The 21,046-nt window shown below is 40.8% G+C and overlaps 1 protein-coding gene across 1 annotated transcript; it reads right to left on the bottom strand.

Moving 5' to 3' along the window:
• Positions 1 to 1,705: 1,705 nt before the first annotated feature.
• EMRE (Essential MCU regulator) lies at positions 1,706 to 15,235 on the bottom strand. Its single transcript, XM_080267504.1, has 3 exons — positions 14,995 to 15,235; positions 5,263 to 5,415; positions 1,706 to 3,213 (listed from the first exon to the last, which is right to left on the bottom strand). Exons 1-2 carry the CDS (start codon positions 15,137 to 15,139, stop codon positions 5,288 to 5,290), a joined length of 273 nt encoding a protein of 90 aa, XP_080123630.1. The 5' UTR covers positions 15,140 to 15,235; the 3' UTR covers positions 1,706 to 3,213; positions 5,263 to 5,287.
• Positions 15,236 to 21,046: the final 5,811 nt, after the last annotated feature.

Here is a 21,046-nt window from a genome sequence, read left to right as displayed (position 1 = left end):
TTATGAGGAACATTTACTGATGGAATAAGCATCGAAGGTGGGGGTTTGGAGTTTCTGGATCACATAATGCTATGCAAGGATCTCTCATCTAAAATGTCAGGACAGATTAGCTGAGTCCTGGGCCCCTATGCTCCGCCTGATAAGGGAATACAAGATTAGACGATGAATGGATGGAGAATATTATAAGCCTTGGTATGGAGAAAAGAGCAAAGGGCATACAATGTGGTGTTGTGAAGTGGATGACAAATGTGATGGACATGCAGAGGTAATCTTGGAAAATAAGTGTTAAGGAAAGTATTGAGTCAGGATATGGTTGATGTTGTTAGGTGATATGAAGTACATCAATAAAGAAAATTGCCACAAAAATTTATGCAGATGACCAGGCATGTTGAGGAAGAGCCAGGTTTATGAAGGCTTGAATGGTGCACTTATGTGTGAATAAGAGTCTGTTCCATTTTCCTTGGCATGCTGCTGATGCAATATGGTAGTTCCCTCTCTTTCATACCTTACCGTTCCGTGTTTTCTAGATCCTACTTTATCCCCATCATTAGGTGGAAAAAAAAAAAGGGGGGGGGGGGAGAGGAGATGTAACATTAAACTGAATGAAGTGGTATGGTAGCAGCACGTTAAAACTACTGTATAATTAAATCCTCTGGCACAAGAGACTAAAGTTCATACCATTCCTACTAGAATGAGGAATCATTTGGATGAGATGATGGTTACCTGACAAACAAAAAAGCTTCCTGGAGAAATAACTACTGTATATCCATCCATTCATCCATCATCCAATCCTCTGTTGTACCATGAGGAGCATAGGAGCCCAGGGCTAGACTAGTTGCTCTTGACATTTAAGATGAGAGTGACCAGCCATACTCACTCATCCCTGAATGGCATTACATTAGCAGTAAACTCCAACCACCCCTTGGATACAAACCTACACAGGCTCAATCCAATTGGAGTCCCTTAATTGCCCACTAAACCACCAGGCACCATAATTTGGTTATATGGTTACCACCCAGAATAGTAAATGTATATGTACTGTAAATGGTTCAAGACTACATGGAGTCTCTCAGATTTGACAAAAACAATGAAATCAATATAATTCACAGTAAAATTTAAAGATGAACCTATATTATGTGGTCACCAGCAGTTTCCTTTCTACTCTTTGATTTCAAAAGTATACCTGAATGTCATCTGACTTTTCTCCCACCTATGGATGTCAAAAAAAAAAAAAAAAAAAAAAAAAAAAAAAAAATCAACAGTACAGTATGCCTGGTAAACTTCATCACACAAAATTTGCATGTCATGTAATCCTGGCTGCACCTCACAGACCTAAATATTAGCATTATGAAACAGCATAGGTTCATTTTCCAGATTAAAAAAAAAAAAAAATCCTGAACACCAGGAAACCATTTACTATGCTGGGTGGTAACCATACAACCAAATAATGGTGCCTGGTGGTTTAGTGGGTTATTAAGGCACTCCAATTGGACTGAGCCTGTGTAGGTTTACATCCAAGGGGTGGTTGGGGTTTACTGCTTATGTAATGTCACTCAGGGATGGGTGAGGCTGGTCACTCTCATCTTACATGTCAGGAACAACTTGCCTAGCTCCGGGTTCCTACACTCCTCATGGGGCGACGTAGGATTGGATGGGAAAAAAAAAAAAAAAAACTGATGGGGTAATACTGGGTTAGATGATATATGGATGGATGAAAAAAACATAATAAACTTCTAATTACATACAGCTTGGAGCCCAGGATGCACCACAGAGTATCAGCACATGTATTAATTTATTAACATGGATACAGTATTACTAGTAACAGTATGGTAATGACTGCAGCATTCCTTCATTATACATTTCCAAGATAATCAACAATATATTCATTAATAACCCTACCACTAACACTCCAATCATCAATCAAATGGAAGAATACGAAGGCAATAAAATGAAAGGATTAGTTTCACTTGCCAATCAGCTTCAATTTCTGTTTACTATCAAATGAGTGACCCTGGCTGCTAAAGACTGAAAAAAGTATTTGATGGAAATGATTCCCAAGACTGTTCTCCTATAAGCATGCATGCATACTACAGTACACAGTATGTACACTGGTCTTTAACAGGACATGGACTGAAATCTGCCTAATTAAAGTACACATGAGAGATACCCAATACATTTACCTTATGTTCTGAGTCATCTCTATATAAAACTGTTGTTCTGGTCTCTGACTTACCGTACCTAACATAAACTTCTTAGACATTCTGATACACAATCCTTCAAGTGTGGTGTGTACCTAAACCATTTTCACCAAACTTTACTTTTTATTATGTAACTGAAATACACCAAATACACCCTGTGTATTTTACTTTTACACAACAATAACAAATACATCATGTCACCTCAGATCTGACACACTGTAAGTCAAAATGTGTATAATGTCTGGCTGCCTCAACTTCAAAGTTTTTTCTTACAGGTAGGCAATAAAAATACATCAAAAGTATTAACATTAAAGCAACACCAGTAATATTATCATTCTGAACCATAAGAAGCCTGCTGAACATTTATGTTGTTCATATATATACTGATGGATATACAAGGCCTTACCAACCATGGCACAAGTGACTTTCTGCTGCCTTCTGCAAATTACAGTACACCATCACAAAGAGTAAGGCTATATGTGTGAATGTAATACTGTGCAATTCATCATAAATACACAGTACATCAATTAATGTATCTAACACAAAAAATGTCAAAGAATCCTTATTACAGTATCAGTACTATGAAGAAAAAACAAGCACTTAAACATTTTTCTTCTCAAAACAGTCAGCGACAAATGTTTAGGAAGACTAAACTTCTGTGGTGTACAAAAAACTACCATACTCTCATATACTACAGGCCTGTAACTCATGTTCTCTTCCCAATCTCTCATTGCTACTGGCAATGCTTGAAACAGGTGTCTGGGTCTGCTATCATTAATTAAAAAAAGCAGAAGACATGGATGTATGTAATGTATTTGAAATATAATGTACTGTAGTATAATCACTCTATAGTACTGTGTACTCTATTTTCTGTATACAGTAATTCAATAAATTTCTACCTATACAGTATAGTAATGCTTCATTATGATCTATAGGCATGTGATTTTCTGCTAAGGTGAAATTTCTTGACCAGCATGAACAGGATATGCTGATTAGACTAGAAGATGCCTCACATCTGAAAAATACACATATTTACAATTATTAATATAATCAGGATGCTCAACAGTTGCAACTGCAGCTAGTTCTTATGTAAGAAAAAAGAAATTAATGACAATTGCATGTTTATCCTTTGTTACAAATGTGTTTGTATTTTTTCATAAATGTCATGGTGACATTCCACAAATCTCAGAGGGTGACTGAGAGGATGTGACTCTAGGGACTAGCTGGGTGGCACAAGGCACAGTAAACTATTTGATACTGTCAGGTAGGGACAATATGAAAGTATTAACTCTCTCACTGTCATGTCCAATCTTGTAATTATTGTCCAGCAAACATCAGACAATTTCCCTCATCTGACAGGATAAGAGCCTGAGAGTGTTAATACTGATACCATAAGCCTTCTCAAGGCTATGACAATCCTCATATTCTATTCCAGTTAACACCAAGTTATTTATTTTAGACTGAGACATGGGAACCTAAGAGTAAAAATCCTCTGACTGCACAATATTTCTCTGATTCTGAGAACAAAATATTTAAGTCTGCATCTCCACGTCCTGCTCAGTCTTGGGACCAACCAACACTATGGGCATGTCAAGTGTTTTTCATAACTTAATGAGTACTGCATCTTATACACCATACTATGTGTGAGCAAGTACCATCTACATAAAAAGATAAAAAAGTGTCACTTATCTTAAACTGAACAGGATTATGGGAAGTGTGAGGAGCTACACACTATGGTCAAGCTGAGTTTACTGCCCCTCAACACTGAACTTTTTAAGAATAGGCCTCTGCCACCCACCCCTGCTTAATCCCAACAGCCTAAAAATCAGCTCTCCTCCTGCCCTCCACTTACACAGCCTCACCTTCAGACAACAGATTTGAATAAGTTTGAAGAATCTGAGGCAAGTACTGTACAATATATAGAATCCACCTACAGGCCACCACCTACTGCTTCAATCCCTCGTCCTCAGATGCACCCCCTCACCCAAACGAACTGTTGTGTACATCATTGTATAAACTAATTAACTGCCGCATAAAACCTTTTAACTCTCTAATTATCAGGACAACTTTAAAATTTTATTCCATTTAATGCCTGATGGTAATGTTCAGCTGAAAGCTGGTTGCAAGTGCATGTGCATTAGTTAATATTACTAAAGAGTGAGTAATAAGAGCCAGACCTTGTCTATTCTTCCTTTCTAGGTTTGCATATCATTAATGTACTCATACTGGCAGGGAAAAAAATGTTCTAGTTTGTATACAGATGCTGGGGTCAGCTTCTGGATTTTTGTCATTCTAAAAAACAATGGCTCTAATATATATTTTTTTTTTATAATACACAGTATAAGGTAGTGAAATATTATTTGCATTAGAAATGGTAGCAATGTATTCTGACCAAATATCAAACAATACAAAAAAATAAATAAATAAACAGTAGTACCTCACTACCTTCGGGTGTCGGTGCCCTGGCACCTGCGAACAATGAATATCTATGAACAATGAAACCCCATCAAACAGGACCCCTACGGCAATAAGTTAACTAGCTATGTAACTGTCTAAAAATCCTCTGTAAGTCAAAAAACATCAGAAGACACAGTACAGTATTAGAATCAACTGCCTGAAGACCTATATTATTTCCCAAGATTTAACAACACAGGGTGTTATACAGTACAGTATATGTAACTGCAATATGCTCCTTAAACTAGCGTATATTTTTTAGATGCCTTACTAACCCATGAATAATCAACACAAGCAATACCAAATCCAAAAATAGTGAGTAACAACTGCACATTCCTGTACCATATTAACCTCTTGACTCAGAAGACACATTTTACTTAAATATTCTTGCTACTCCTGAAAAATAATCAACTCAGGGAGACTGCTCACTGTGGAGTGATTACTTAGGATGATATCTAACCATCTGCTGTAATCTGAAAAGAATCTAAACTGAACAAAAATCATATGGAAATACCAAGGATAAAATGAAAAGTACTATCACAGTAAAGGAGTACTGTAGAATGTACCACAGAGTGCATCAATTACTACAGGATGCAATCAGTGCACTTACCTTTAAATTACTGTGTCTTGACAAACTAGTCATCATCATCATCGTCAGAGGGAACAAATAATTCATTTTCTTCTAGGAAACTCGCAATATTCTTACTAATTTCAGCACCAGTGAATATACCAAGTGATGTGGCCACCGTTACACCCATATAGCCTGTGCGAAATAAGGTACAGTCACTGAGTCCTCATTATATCCTGTTTTCTTTTTTTAACACAAATCTTTGCTATTAAAATTGTAAAATTAAATTCCATCACAACCAATGAAGCTGACTTAAAAGTTTCCCCCAATTTACAGGTGCTGGGGAGGGACACCTTCATAATGTGTTGACAACGGAACTAAGCAGCTCCTCTGCACAATTATACAAATGTCCCAAAACTCCCTTCCTATCAACCAAAAGAAGGATAGTAGACTGCAGGAGAAGGGTAATTTCATCCTGCACTCCATCATGTTCACGTCCAAATATGCAATCCAATAAAATAATTTTTTTTATTTGTCTTGCTATCTCCAGACAAGTGTACTGTATTTAGTTTTGGAGGCTTTTCAAAAGAGAGGTTAGAAATAGCCTTCTATTACCCCTTCACTACAAGAGGTCTACCCAATGCTAACAGAAGCATCTGGAGGTAGCAAGAATAACTCTATACAAAAAGGACATCAGCTTGAACAAAGTTATAAGTTCTGCAGTTTGCCCATACATAGACCAACCAGTAACTAGGCTATTACATGTATGAAGATAAAATTAAATCCTTGGCCACTCATGATTTAGTACCGTACACCTAAACTGAAATTGCGTGCCAAAGAAAATTTGTGAAAAAGACTGCATGCAGTGAAACTTTTCGCAGCCTGAGCGAGGCGCAAACTCCCTTCTACCAAATGGCAAGCGAGAACGTTACCACAAAACCAGCGAGCAGTGTGTGTGTGTTGTGTGGTGTGTGTGTGTGTGTGTGTGTGTGTGTATTTACCTATTTGTAGTATACAGGAATTGAGCAATGCTCGTGTTGTCTCCATATCCACATTTATCAAGTCTACCTTTACACACATGAATGTTTTTCTCATGCACCACCTCTTTGTTTAAGTCGTTCCAAATATTTAAGAATATACCTAATTGTGATATACACGGAATGTACTATGCTCGTGGGTTTCCGTCGCTGTTTCTCAATAAGTCGAATTTAACTTTAAACATTTGCCCTCTTCCATTCTTTTGGCACTTTCCTCTCTTCCAGTGAGCATACAATTAAGCTGTGAATTTTATCCGCCAGTTGTTCTATGCATTCCTTCAGCACCCAATTAGAAATTCCATCAGGTCCTGGGGCTTTCCTTACATCTTGAGTTTCCAGTAATTTATACACTTCCTGCACCTCCACTTTTATATCTTTCATCACCGGAACATTTCTAATCACTCCCTCCCCTTCCACAAGCTCCTTTTCTTTAGTGAAAACTGACTGGAAACGTTTGTTCATTATTTCTGCTTGCATTGCCGCATCCTTAAAGACCTCTCCATCTACTTCCAGCTTGGTGATTCCTTCCTTTTGTTTCAGTTTGCCATTAACAAATCTATAAAACAGTTTGGGTTCATCCTTGCATTTGTCAATTATACCTTTTTCAAAATTCCTTTCTTCTTCCCTACGTATTCTTGTGTATTCGTTTCTTGTTCTTTTATATTTTTCCTTTGTTCTGTCATTACCTCTCTTTCTCCAATTATTCCACGCCTTATCTCTCTCTTTTTTGGCTATCATACACCTTCTATTAAACCACTCCTTTTTCCTGTTTTCTTTCCCTCTTACTCTTGGTACAAATTTTTCCACTCCCAAATTATAGAGGTCTAGAAAGATATCCCACTTCCTCTGTATCTCTCTTGTTTCTCTGAATTTTCTCCAATCTGCATTTTCAAAAAAGTTTCTCAATCCTGTAAAATTTGCTTTGCCAAAGTTGTATCTTCCCTGTCTATGAAGCTCGTCTCTTGGCTTGACGTTTCCTATTAACATCTGGAACTCAATGACCACGTGATCACTTTTTCCCAAAGGACAGAGATATTCCAATGATTCTATTACATCGGGTTCTTTGGTGAACAGTAAATCTAACCTTGCTGGTGTGTCCTCACCTCAAAACCGTGTCTCTTCTTTGACCCACTGCGTCATCACATTATTCATTATTATATTTAATAACATAGTACCCCACGAATCCTCGCCGCCTCCCGAGTACCATTCCTCCCAGTTCACCTCTTTACAATTAAAGTCACCCACCAAAATTATATTATTGCTTTTCTCAATTATTTTTTGCAAGTAGCTAGCCATATCTGACAACATCTCATGGTATTCGTCATCCTTCCATGCTCTCGTCTTTGGGGGAACATACACTACCGCCATATCTCTCTTAACATTCTCTCCAGTTTCTAATTTCATATATATCACTTCAGCCCTGCCTTCTCCCATTTCCACAGTATCTACATTTATGTTGTTCTTCACTGCTATCATCACTCCTCCTCCCTTTTTTTCTTTTCTGTCTTTTCTCCACAGTTTGTATTTACCATCTCCCAAATGAACATCAATATCTTCTCTTAATTTGGTCTCTACAAAGCACATGACATCAGGTTCATGTTCTCTCAAGAAATCATTAATTTCGATCCTTGTCGATATGAAACCATCAACATTAGTATATATCACCTTCAAATTATTTTTGACATTATTAATACCCTCTTCTCTCCTACTCTCTGTCCGTACCACTTCCTCAACTTCTGATCTTTCACAACCATCCCCCTAGTTTCCTTCACTTCTATTTCCTTAAATACCATTTCCTTACTTTCATATCCAATACTCTCCAAAAAAAAGTATTACGTTCTTCCTCTGTCCTCTTATCATTTTTTTCCTTTACTTCTTCCTTTAATGATTTTAAAACTTCTCTTTCTTCTTCATTCAGATCTTTTCTTATTATAATATTTTCCATCCCCGCCTCTTTGCTTAATTTCCAGGTCACTTTAAGTATCTCATTTATTACACTTTCTGATGTAAACTTGACTCTCATTGGTCTTGTTTCCCCTTTCTTATAAGGCCCTATCCTCCTTACTTCCTCAATTTCTTTTACCCACTTGTCTCCTTCGGGGTCAATCTTGCCTAATATTCCTCTCACCATGTTCGTGTCTCTCTCAAGTCTTGCGAACCTAACCTTTTCTTCCTCTTCCCTGTTTCCAAATACTACCACACATCTGTTCCTTTCTACAGTTTCTCTCACTATTTTCTCTTTTTTCTTCAGTATTTTCACTACATTTTCTTCCATTTCTTTCTTGTTCATTTCCCTTTCTTCCTGGATGATCTCTCTTAAGCTGACCACTTCTTTCTGTTCTTCTTCTACGTGTGCCCACTTTGCCTTGTGTTCTTCTAATACATTACTCACCTTCTCCGTTTTTTTTTTTTTTTTTTTTTTTTTTTTTTTTTTTTTTTAATGCGAGGAAGAAGGAACCAAAGGCCATGAGCCCGCAGTAACAGTTCCCTCCAAGAGAAAAACAAAATACAATAGAGAACCAAATTCTCTCTTCAAGTTTCCTCCTCAGTTCAACATTTTCCCTCTTCAAATTCTTAATCTCTTCACTGGCTGTTTCGTTGGACTGGATTAGACTCTGTATGGTGGTTTCCGTATTTCCTGACACATCCTTTATCACTAGATTCTCTACTTTTTTTTCGAGTTCACTAATCCTCATAATTAATGTTTTCACCAGGTCCATGACATTAGTATTAGCATCAAATCCTTGAAATTCCATTCCCTCATTGTTTACATTTTCGGCCATGTTTAACGTACCGGTAAAGTACCTAAACAGCTGTTACCGAATAAGCCACAAACATTCATGTATACTATTGCCAACAAATCTTTACATTTTTGGTAGTCTACCAACTTTCATTATTTTAAATTTAAAGAAAGACCCTAGGAGACAGGACAGACAAAATTCCTGAAACTACTCAAGGTTAGGAGCGATGCCTGGGACGTCCTCTCTCTCCGGCTGTTCGTGTGTGTGTGTGTGTGTGTGTGTTTGAGGATCTGGAAAAGTATAAGAAGCATGTATGGATAATGTAACCTGGAGGTGGTTCTGTCATAACCAGCCCCTAATGAGTGGTCCCCTGAAAGAAGCAAGGAGTTGGACATGAGAAATTGTGATGATGACCAACAGCAGCTTTACAGGACACATATTAGGTTGTTGGCAAAAACAGGTGAGGTTAGATTATACTAATTTTGGGAAGTAACAAAAAAAAACAAAAAAAAAATGTGAATGACAATGATGCAGCGATTCAAGCTGTTTTCTTAAAACCAATGTGATTAACCAATGTAATTTAAGTATTGTACTAGATAAATTGCAGGTAATTAACATTTAATTTTTGACAAAAGAAATAACGAGAACAGGCAAAATACAGTAAATGTATACACACTTTGCGATATTAAATAAAGCTGCCAGAACAACACTTGCGACAGCATGTTTACTGCCGATCCTGCTGACTGAATGCACCAGTGCACCATACATGCTCAAATGTACACAATTACTACCAACCAACTGACATGTGTTCCCTACATGACAGCAAGTGGGTTGGCGGAGGGTTAGTGCCCCTCCCCGGAACATAACTAACTAAAAATACGAACAAGAAGCCTCGGACCAGGACTGACCAAAAGATGACGACTAAGGACCAAACAAAGGACATGATACGGATGGCAACGTGGAATGTAAGGGGTGCAAATGATGAGGTGAAAGAGGGAGAGATTGTCCAGGTGCTTGAGGGTATGAAAGTGAATGTATGTGGATTAACTGAAACTAAATGGAGAGGTGAGAGTGTGACAGAATGGGAGTATGGATGGGGTATAAGTGCAGGAGTAGGTGAGACTGAGATGTCAAAAGGAGGAGTGTGTATTGTGAGTAACAGATGGAAGGAGACTATAAGACAGTAGGGATCAGTTGGCTCAAAGATTGTGTAGGTAAGACTGAAAGCTGGACTACAAATGTGGGTGATTGTGTGAATGTATTCGCCAAAGCAAGATCATGCAAGCAGAGTGAGAGACGAGTTCTGGACAAATGTGGAAGTGTGCATGGAAAAGTTTGAAAGGAATGAGAGAGTGTTTTTGGTGATATGAATGGTAAAGTAGGGAATGTGAAGGTGGATGGAGTAGTTGGTGAGTGGGGTGTGCATGCTGAGACAGATATGAATGGCAGTGCTTTAGTGGACATTTGTGCCAGGAGGGGGTTGGTCATTGCCAATACCCTCTTCGGGCACAAAATGATCCACAGGTATACATGGTGAGTGATGAGAAGGGTGGATGGTGAACTGAATGAAAGGAAGGCAATGACTGATTAGGCCTACATGTGTGTGGATGAAAGGATGCGAAGATGTGTAATGGATGCAAGAGCATATAGAGGTTGGGGGAGTGGACTTTCTGACCACCACCAATGGTCAGAATCAAGGTCCAAGTAAAATGGAGATATAAAAGAAGAGAAGGACGGGATGAAGAAGTAGATGCAAGGAGAGTGGAAAGGTTACAAGAGTATGAGAAAAAGACAGAATATAAGAGAGAAATGGAGGAACGATGGGGTAAATATGAATTGGAGCAGGTGGGGGACGTGGAAGGTTTGTGCAAGATATTCACAGAAGAAATATGTGCAGCATGTAAGGTGGTGTGTGGGGTGAAGAGAAGACGAAAGAGGGTGCAAGGAACAGCATGGTGGAATGAAGAGCTGAAACAGGCTGTGGCACAAAAGAAAAAAGCATACAATGAATGGATAAGAAATAGGGGCATGGAAGAAGTTGAGAGACGGAAGAGAGAGTTATATGTAGAAAGGAAGAGAGAGGTGAAAAGATTAGTAAGAGAGAGTAAGATGAGAGTGGATGAGGAATTTGGAAGGAATTTGAGTGTCAAGCGGAAGGAATGTAAGAAAATGTACTGGAAAGAGGTAGAGTCAGACAGGGTGGTAATGAAGTTAATCGGGGAGTGAAAGATAAAAATGGTAGATTATAGTGGAGAAGGGAGAAAAAATGAGCAGATGGAGAGAACACTTTCATGAATTGTTGAAGAGAGAGAATGAAAGTAATGCAAGTATAAGTGGCTGGGGAATGGCTGGGAGGAGGAGGGAGGTGAGAAGACAGGAAGAAATCAGTAGAATGGAAGTTGTGGAAGCAATGAAGAAAGTCAAAATGGGGAAAGCCCCAGGAATTGATGGAGTGTGTGGTGAAATGCAAAAGCATGGGGGAGAGAGAATAGTAGAATGGATGTGGAAGATGTGCAGATTGTCCTGGGAGGAAGGTAGCGTTCCGGAGGATTGGAAGTCAGGTGTAATTATTCCCTTGTGCAAAGGGAAAGGGGAAAAAGAAGTGTGTGGTAATCATAGGGGTATTTGTCTTCTTAGTGTAATAGGAAAAGTATACAGTAGGATACTTATTCACAGAGTTAGGGAAATAACAGAGGAATTTGTTAGAGAAGAACAGGGAGGCTTTAGGAAGGGAAAAGGTTTTGTAGATCAGATATTCATTCTTAGATCTTTAGTGGAAAAGTTCCCAGAGAAGGGAAAGAAGTTGTATGCGGCCTTCATGGATTTGGAGAAACCATATGACAGGGTGGATAGACAAGGATTGTGGAAAGGATTAAGAATATATGGAGAAGATGGGAAGTTGTTGAATGCTGTGAAGAGTATGTAGCCTATGAGGGTGCTAAGGCTGCAGTGCATGTGGATAGTGAACTGAGTGAGTTTTTCTATTTGAAGGTTGGGTTGAAACAGGGATGTGTCATGTCTCCAAGGTTGTTCAATCTGTATATGGATGGGGTTATAAAAGAGATACAAGGTAGGGTTGTGGATGTTGGAGTGGCCCTAGTGAGAGAGGGCAGTGTCTGGAAACTCCCTGTACTGTTGTTTGCAGATGATTTTGTGTTAAGTGAAGACGAGGGGGAGATGCAAGGCTTAGTGGATGAGTTTGGGAGAGTGTTTAAGAAACGAAATATAAAGGTGAATGTAGGGAAGTGCAAAGTTATGATCTTCAAGAGAGGTGAAGTCGGTGAATGTACAGTGAGGTTGGATGAGGAAATGGAAAATGTGAGTACATTTAAGTAACTGGGTAGTGTGATGAGTAAGGATGGAAGTTTGGAGGGTGAAGTGCTTGAAAGGGTACAACAAGGAAGAAAGGTTGCTGGTTCCTTGAAGGAAGTGACAAGAAACAGGGAAATGAGCATGGAAGTGAAAAAGTTATTACATGACAGCATTGTGATACCAACTCTAACGCATGAAAGTGAAGCTTGGACGTTCTTAGAGGGACACAAGTCAAGAATGAGAGCAGTGGAAATGAGTTATTTGAGAGGAGCCTGTGGAGTCACATGGAGAGACTGACTGACAAATGAGGATGTGAAGGAGCGTTGTGGTGTGGATGTGGATGTGACAGGAAGCGTTAGGAGAAACATATTGAGGTGGCTTGGCCATGTGGAGAGGATGGAGAGTGAAAGACCGATGAGGAGAGTGTATGTGAGTGAGGTGGAGGGGGAGAGAGGGAGGGGAAGGCCAAGGATGAGGTGGAGGGATGCAGTGGAGAGGTATATGAGAGAGAGAGGTGTGAATTGGGAGCACAGCAGTGAAATAGCAGGGGACCGGATGACATGAAGGCAATTTGTTTGTGGCCATCCCGTATGGGATTAAGGCATCTGGCAATAGATAGATAGACAGTACACAGTTCAGCAGATACCTATCTAAAAATGCATGTCACCTGACTAAGAGGGCAATGCATCCCCATGACCCTCTCAATTAGCGGTAGAAACCTAACTGGGGGGCTTCACCCCCGAGACCCCTAATGATTATAACCTACCTAACAACGTGCAAACTAAAATGTGCCCTGCACAAAACTTGTGCCAAAACAGTACTGTGTTAAAAGCATTCGCTAATCATGGCACAATCGTCACACAACCATTTGATGGTGGAGGTATGTGCGATCATAGAGCAAATCTTTATATACCATACATTACACAGGAGACATCCATTAAAATATGATACATGTAAGTAAAACAGCACTGAGCAATTAAATTAGATAACTTCATATTCCATAAAATATAAGATAAGCGCAGTATTACAGTACTTACAATAATGGAGCCTCCTATTTATGAACATTTTTAAAAATCAACACTTTAAAAAAGCCCACTACCGTACATACACTATAGTCGCGGCGCACGGCTCTGAGGTTGTTAACATGCCCTGGCAACCTACCATTCAAAAGTGCGTCTGATTTCGTGTATAATATGAAATGCATGTGATCCGTGTATAATACATCCGTGCATAATAATATTTGTGTGTAATATATTCGTGCATAATATGATACGAAATCGGACCCACATTTGAATGGTAGGTTGCCAGGGTACGATAATGACAACCTCAGAGTTGTGTGCCGCGACAATAGTCTATAAAAACTCAGAGTAAAATTATAGTTTAAGCCAAAAACACAATTACAAGATTTTGATCTGTTTTTTTCGGTATTTCAGACAATTCTAAGACACATTTCTTCTTTGGCATTTTCATTGCAAATAATTTTCATTTTACTTATGAAGATCTATCTATTGCCAGACGCCGTAATCCCGTACGGGGTGGCCATTTGACTCTGAGTTTTTTGTTTTACAGGGAGGGGCACTAACCCTCCACCAACCCACTTGACACGTAGGGAGCACGTATGGTTTGGTTATATGGTTACCACCCAGCGTTGTAAATGGTTTCTTGGCTTACAGGAAACCATTTGGCTTGTCACTCAAAGTAAAGCCACCTGTAACGAAAAGAAAAGCATTAAGTAGTGACAGGAAAGATGGGAGAAATAGGAAGGGAGGAGGGTAGGTACTGAAAAAGGATGATAAAGGCTAAGGAAGAAGTAGGCAGCACTACATCAAGTGAGTGGATGATAACCTAACCTAACCAAAGGAAAAAAATATATATATTTGCACTAAAAATGCCATAGAAGTGTCTTAGAATTGTCTAAAATACCAAAAAAATGGATAAAAACCTTGCAATTGTGTTTTGGCTGAAATTATAATACTATCTATCTATTGCCAGACGCCACAATCCCATAAGGGGTGGCCATTTGACTTTGAGTAATTTGTTTGACGAGGAGTGGCACTAGCGCTGCACCAACCCACTTGTTGACGCGTCGGGAGTGCATTTTGTTTGGTTGTATGGTTACCACCCAGCATTGTAAATGGTTTCTTGGCTTACAGGAAACCATTTGGCTTGTCACTTAATGTAAAGCCACCTGTAAAGGAAAAAAAAAAAAAAGCAATAAGAAATGACAGGAAGGATGGGAGAAATAGAAAGAGAGGAGGGCTAGCACAGAAAAAGAATGATAAAGGCTAAGGAAAAAGAAGGCAGCACTACATCAAGTGAGTGGATGACGGTTGCCACCACCTACCACCAACTATAATACTGTAATACCAAATTAAACAAACGATCCTGTCAACACTTCATTCAACAGGAAATTTGTAAATACTGTGTCACTGCTGTACATAATGTTTTTTTTTTTTTAATTCAAAATTATGCTGCATTAGCTATACTCACCCACCCACCTGACAACAAATTACACAAAGGCACAGCTTTGCACATGCCTTGACAAATCTACCCTAAAACCTGCAAAATTGTGCAAAATTAAACGAGAAGCATGGCCATCCAAATGGGCATCTTGCAATTATTGTGAAGTTTGGAATACTCACAAAAACACACACACTAAAAATAGTCAAAGGATGTCGCCTTACCTGTTATTTTTGTGGTGTAGGGTTTAGGCATAACGGCATCAGTGGCTGTAAACGTATCACTGCAGGCTTTAGAAACATGAAATTGTCTCATTCCCCTAGAGACTGTCGTTGTAATTCGTTGTACTGGTCGGAATATCGTCGCCATCCTTAGCTAAGGGAGTTAATTTGTGATAACACTACCAATGGAACGTCACGAACGTGACTACTTCGATCGCTGCCACTGCTCAGCTGTCTGTTTTGGTCAACTACCTCGCAGCTAACTGGAGAGGCCCCTGGGTTGCCTAAGATCAGAAGCAATCTCTCCGCCATATTATCCTCTCAGAACCTGTTATAGCTTAGTTGTCACGATATCTTTGGCTTTAGTTTAACTGTATTTTGTTCAAGCATTATATGTCATGATATATATTATCGTAAGTATTTCTGTGTTCGACATTATATATCAGGAATTGCTAAGTGTATTAAGATGTCGGTCAAGGACGTTAATTCTTTATATATGCAGCATATATATCTCTGACTCTACAAAAAGTTTTTTTGTAGTTCGTTCTAAATGAGAAAAATATATTTTATACCATTTATATTTGGGGGGACTATTTGATTACATAACCTACTTAACTAAGCAGCTTACATAACACGGTAAAATTTGCAACACACCGTTATTAAATAGCTGGAAATAATACTGCCACACGTCATTATTCATAAATGTATTTACATTGTTTTTCAATGTAAAATTATCTATTTTGTCCACAATGAAATTAGGCTCGTATTGTGAGTTGCTCTGCCGGGAGAATGAGCCGCAACAACAGGGATCTAAGGTGAGATATAATGCCTAAGTTTGATTGTAACCATTTTATTATCGTCACTGCTGTATAGTGTACTCTTGGATTAAGCTGTGAGTGATAGAAGATGGAATTGGGCTCGTACCGGAAGATGTTATGGCAGGAGAATGAGCCGCAGCCATAAGGATCCAAGGTGACATGTACCATAATGCATGGAGTTTGATTTTAACCGTGTAAGTTCCGTTCAGCGTTGCATAAAAGTACGCTTGGATGAAGCTGTGGGGGACAGGAGTGCAACCTAAGCTATACTTATTGCAGGGAGAGTTTCCACGCCGTGCGCAGACGGACTCTCCCATTCCTTTACTTCCTTGGACGTGCCCCTACCTTAGCCGATCTTCTTGGTGAATCCCCTGTGTTTTCCATTACACACCTCATGCGCTTCCTGTCTCAGACCCGTATCTTGCCTCACATTTAGTGTCTTCCCCGCCTTCCCCTTTGCTTTTATTGCACCATAGCATACCCGTCATTTTTATGCATCGGTTTTAGTGCCATATAGTCCTCTTGGGCTTGGTGCTAGTTCTTATTACTTACTATTGCAGGGAGAACGCGCAATACTGGCGTGTTGCTATGGCGGTGGCTCTCAACATCATTAGAGAAACACCACCCAGTCTTACCCCTCGCCAGTACACCTTAAATCTCCTCTCTGTTCTCCTCCCGGACACCTCACCCTCACCTATCACGGTAAGTTAATGCAACCATATGAGCATCAATTTACTCGGTGGAAACGAATTAGCTTACGAAACTCTGAAGTCGCTAGCACTCCACTTGATTAAATAATAATAATAATAATAATAATCCAATACATTGTCTTCCGTGACTGAAACCTAACATAGGAGAGCATACCTCGACCAACGCCTACAGTATATCACACAACTCAAATCACCACCAGTTTCACCAACGCTTCCTTGGCAAATGAACCACATATACAAAACTTCATTGAAATCCATCAATATTTTATTTAGATATCTTGTGGGCAAACAAATAAGGGTGAATACATACTCTTCCAACTCTGTTGGCGGAGGTAACAAGCATAAAAGTAAACATACAGTATATGGAGAACTGCATGCTTATATAAGAGCATCACGGCATCCGCATGAAAGCATTAAATGGGGAATAAGTGAGGTGCCCTGAGCCCTCATCACATTAAAAGGGAGCGACACTTCCCTTTCTCTCAAACCTTTTTATCCATGACTTTTTTTTTTTTAATTATTGCTATCTTAGGCGATTTAATTCTGCTTTGAACATTCCAAACTAGGGAAACTATATATAGCTACCACTAACCTCCTTCGACAAGCAATCTCCCCTAAAATGAATAAACTGCTGGAGGTGGCAAAATTTTACGCACATAACACGTCCTGGGGATGGAGGTAATGCTAGATCTTGGTGTTAATTTCCAGGTTGATCTCGTGGATTCTGCAATAGCTACCGAGAATGAGTGTATACAGCCACAGCCGCTGCCACAGCAGCAGCCACTGCCACAGTCACAGTCACAGGAGCAGCTGCAGCCGCAGCCACAGCAACAAACACAGCCACTACCGCAAGCATGGAATGTGGAGGATGAACCAGGCACCCAGCATACAAGTGAGGGTATGTCTGCATCCTTGTTAATAGATTTGTGAATACCTTCTCCAACACATGAAGAACCTTTATGATACTACAGTGTTTTTCTGTTTTCTCTCTAGATTCATGTTGTTCCTTAAGTTTCCCTGTGTTCAGGAGTCAGTGTGAACTAAGTGTAACCATAAATTTATCATATGCGTACAGTAAGTGAAATATTGTACCCTGACCGTCTCACAAGTCAGCATACAACCAGCATAAAACATCTGACATTTAGTTTTACGTGCGACACAACACTCAATAACACAACGAAATGTAGTTAGTTATTCATACTTGCGATATGGAAGTAGGCATAAAAGTGACGTAGTTGCAACATTTTATCAGCACTGCAGATTTACCGGTAGGCTACTCTTCGTATATGGCATCACTGACTCATTCCGGGAGGTAAATTAGAGTTAATCATACTTCATATTTTTACTTATTTCTTTGAACATGGTATTACAGTTGGACATTCTCTTATAATACTGTCCACATCTTTGCATATTAACTTATTTGGTTTATTGGTGTGCTGTATTTACTGCCGCGATGTGGTTTTCTTATATCCAAATCTGGACGTAGGTTACATATTCCCATGGCCAACTTGTATCCCCAGGTGCAAGCAGATGGTGACGCATACCATGCCACTGTTTGAGAACTAATACTGTTGTTGTTGCCCCAAACTCTTTGAAAAGTGAACCCGGTGGACTACAGGTTGAAGTTGTCCTAGTAGTCCACCATCATCGTTTGGTGGAACAAGGAGAAAACTAAGAGACGTTTGTATCATTGACACGACATGAAGGCGTTTCTCTCCAGCACCATACCAGTAGTGAACTGCCTGTAATTGCTGTTGTTGCTGTAGATGCTCTACCCGATCTGTCTGGCCGAGCAGACTTATCAACCACAAGCGCGCAGCTGCCTTCCTGAGCCACACAGCGCCTCGCCAGAGTCGGGACAGGGCCCTTCCACATGACGTGATTTAGGGAAAATGGAGGAAGTATATCTCCAAAGAAAGTGAATCGTGTATAGGAGTTATGTATGAGTAGTAGCCTCAGCCCGAACTTTGATTACTTGGTAAATGTGGCTGGGTTCTCCGTCTGAGTGTTGTGCAAGGCCAGTTACCGGGCCTTGGCCCCACATAACTCCCATGGTAGTAGCCTCCCTCCCGGAACAGTTAACCACCTTCCTACTACCTTTTGGCAGGCTAACGGGTGCTACAGCATGCTCAAGGATGACCCAGGACTATGCAGGGCAGGGGCGTCCATCTTCCTTGAACCTGATACATGCTCCGGCAGCATAGGCATTCCGTCTATGGGACTGGTGTGTTGGTATTAGCTGGGGTGTTTGAATGACATTTCAACAGGCCTTAAGGAGGAGCAGTGGTATCTCGCAGCCTCAATCAAACTTTTCACTTGACCATTTCATCCCCTAACCACCACTTAACTAACATGTTCTTTCACCCCCAGATGAAGTGGGAGAGGTTGAGTGTGTGAAAATAGTGGTGAAGACAAAGGAAAAGAATCCTACCACAGCACGGGCCTCGATATCAGAAGGGAGGCGGCAAGCGCAGGTACCAAAGATATCAGTGCGACCTCTCCTGCATCTCACAACACCTGTCACTAGCCTTACCATTCCAAGGCACAGCCTCACCACCCAGTCAAAGCATCTCACCACACCTGTCGTAAACCTCACCACTCAGTTTCAGAACCGCACCAACCAACCAGAGAACCTCACCACTCAGCCAGAGAATCTCACCACTCAACCACTGCTCCCCACCACACCTGCCATACATCTTACCACTCAGTCAGAGAATCTCATCACTCAGCCACCGCCCCTCATCACACTTGCCACCAACCTCACCACTCAAGCACCACAGCTCACCACCCAAGCCCCACATCTCACCAGTCAAGTATCACGTCTCCCTTCTCAACTGCAGCAGCCCATCACACAGCCACCATCCCTCACCATGCCTACCACGCACCTCATGACACCTGATGCCAAACTCACCACACAGCCTCAGAACCTTACAACTCAGGCATCACAATTCAACAGTCAAATCCCTCACCTTACCACTCAAGAACCATCACATCTCACCACACAGCCACCACCCCGCATCACCCAACAACTATCACACCTCTCCACACAACCACCACCCATCACCACTCAACAATCACCACCTCTCACCACTCAACAACCACCACCCATTACCACTCAACAACCACCACTCATCACCACTCAATCACCACCCCTCACCACTCAACAACAACCACCCATCACCACTCAACAACCACCACTCATCAACACTCAACAACCACCACCCATCACAACTCAACAATCACCACACCTCACAACTCAACAACCACTACAGCTCACCATTCAACAACCATCGTTCACCACCCATTCACAACACCTCGCCATTCAAGACTCTCAAGACTCCCACCTCACCACTCAACCCCCATTCCATCTCACTACTCAACACCAATCCCCCTTCACCACGCAACATCCATCCCCCCTCATCATTCAGCCACCACACGGCAAACAGAATTCCCACGAACCTCTGCCCAAATCAGTGCAAGTTATCCCAAAACCCACTAACACCATTCCGAGGCCAGAAAATGAAGTACTCCCAGATTCCACGTCTCAAGCCCCATCTGCACCTCACACAGAAACCCAGCAGCGGGTCATACCAGCCCTCGCTGATCACTGCTATGCCTTTAACCAACGCCAAGACAGAGCTGGACGTCTCACTAGCAACACAACGAATCAAAAAAAGAATGAAGAATCGAACTACAGCAAAAAGAAAGATTCCGAAAACGGGCAAGTCAGGGAGAACTCATGTACTGCATTCACCACCCAGCTCGGTCACTGGTACTCCTCTAGCCTTGATGAAACAACTCGCACGGAAAACAGTACCAAAAATCTCGACAGCAATGCTACAATCCAAGAAACGAGCAAGAAGAATAGTAACAAAAACGAGCTTACTAAGGAGAACTCAGTCATTACAAACACAACCCAGCTCTATCACTGCTACTTATTTAACCAAGATAATGCAAGTCACACCCACAACACATCTGGAAGTTTCAACAGCAGCACTAACACTAAAGAGCAGACCGGGGAACTCAAAGTGGGAGAAGGTGAAAGGGATGAAGAGAGGGAGGGAAGAGAGGAAGAAAGGTGTGAGGAGAGAAGAGAGACAGGAGGGTACGAAAGGAGAAGAGAGGGGGAAGGTGAGAAGAGAAGAGAGGAGGAAGAAGGTGAAATAAAAGAGGGAGAAAGAGAGGTAAGAAAGACAGAGAGCAAAGGGGGAGGATGTGAGAAGAGAAGCAAGGAAGAAGAGGCAGAGAGCGTAGAAGGAGGGGGTGAAAAGAGGCGTGAAGAAGGAAAGACAGAGAGCAAAAAGGGAGAACGTGAGAAGAGAAGCGAGGAAGAAGAGGCAGAGAGCACAGGAGTTGAAGAGAGGAGCGAGGAAGGAAAGACAGAGTGCGTGAAAGTGCTGCTGGAAATGAGGAAGGAGGTGGAGGTGGGTCTGAAGGCTGTAGCGAGTGGGGCACCTTACAACTGGGCCAACTTCTACAACATCTGCAAGGCAGGTGGACTACTTCAGGAGTACATGAATCTGAACT

Source organism: Coenobita brevimanus, chromosome 24 (assembly GCF_032717465.1).
Source record: "Coenobita brevimanus isolate Jiangsu-jjx chromosome 24, ASM3271746v2, whole genome shotgun sequence".
Lineage (NCBI taxonomy): Eukaryota > Metazoa > Arthropoda > Malacostraca > Decapoda > Coenobitidae > Coenobita > Coenobita brevimanus.
This window is presented reverse-complemented; position numbering and strand designations above follow the sequence as displayed.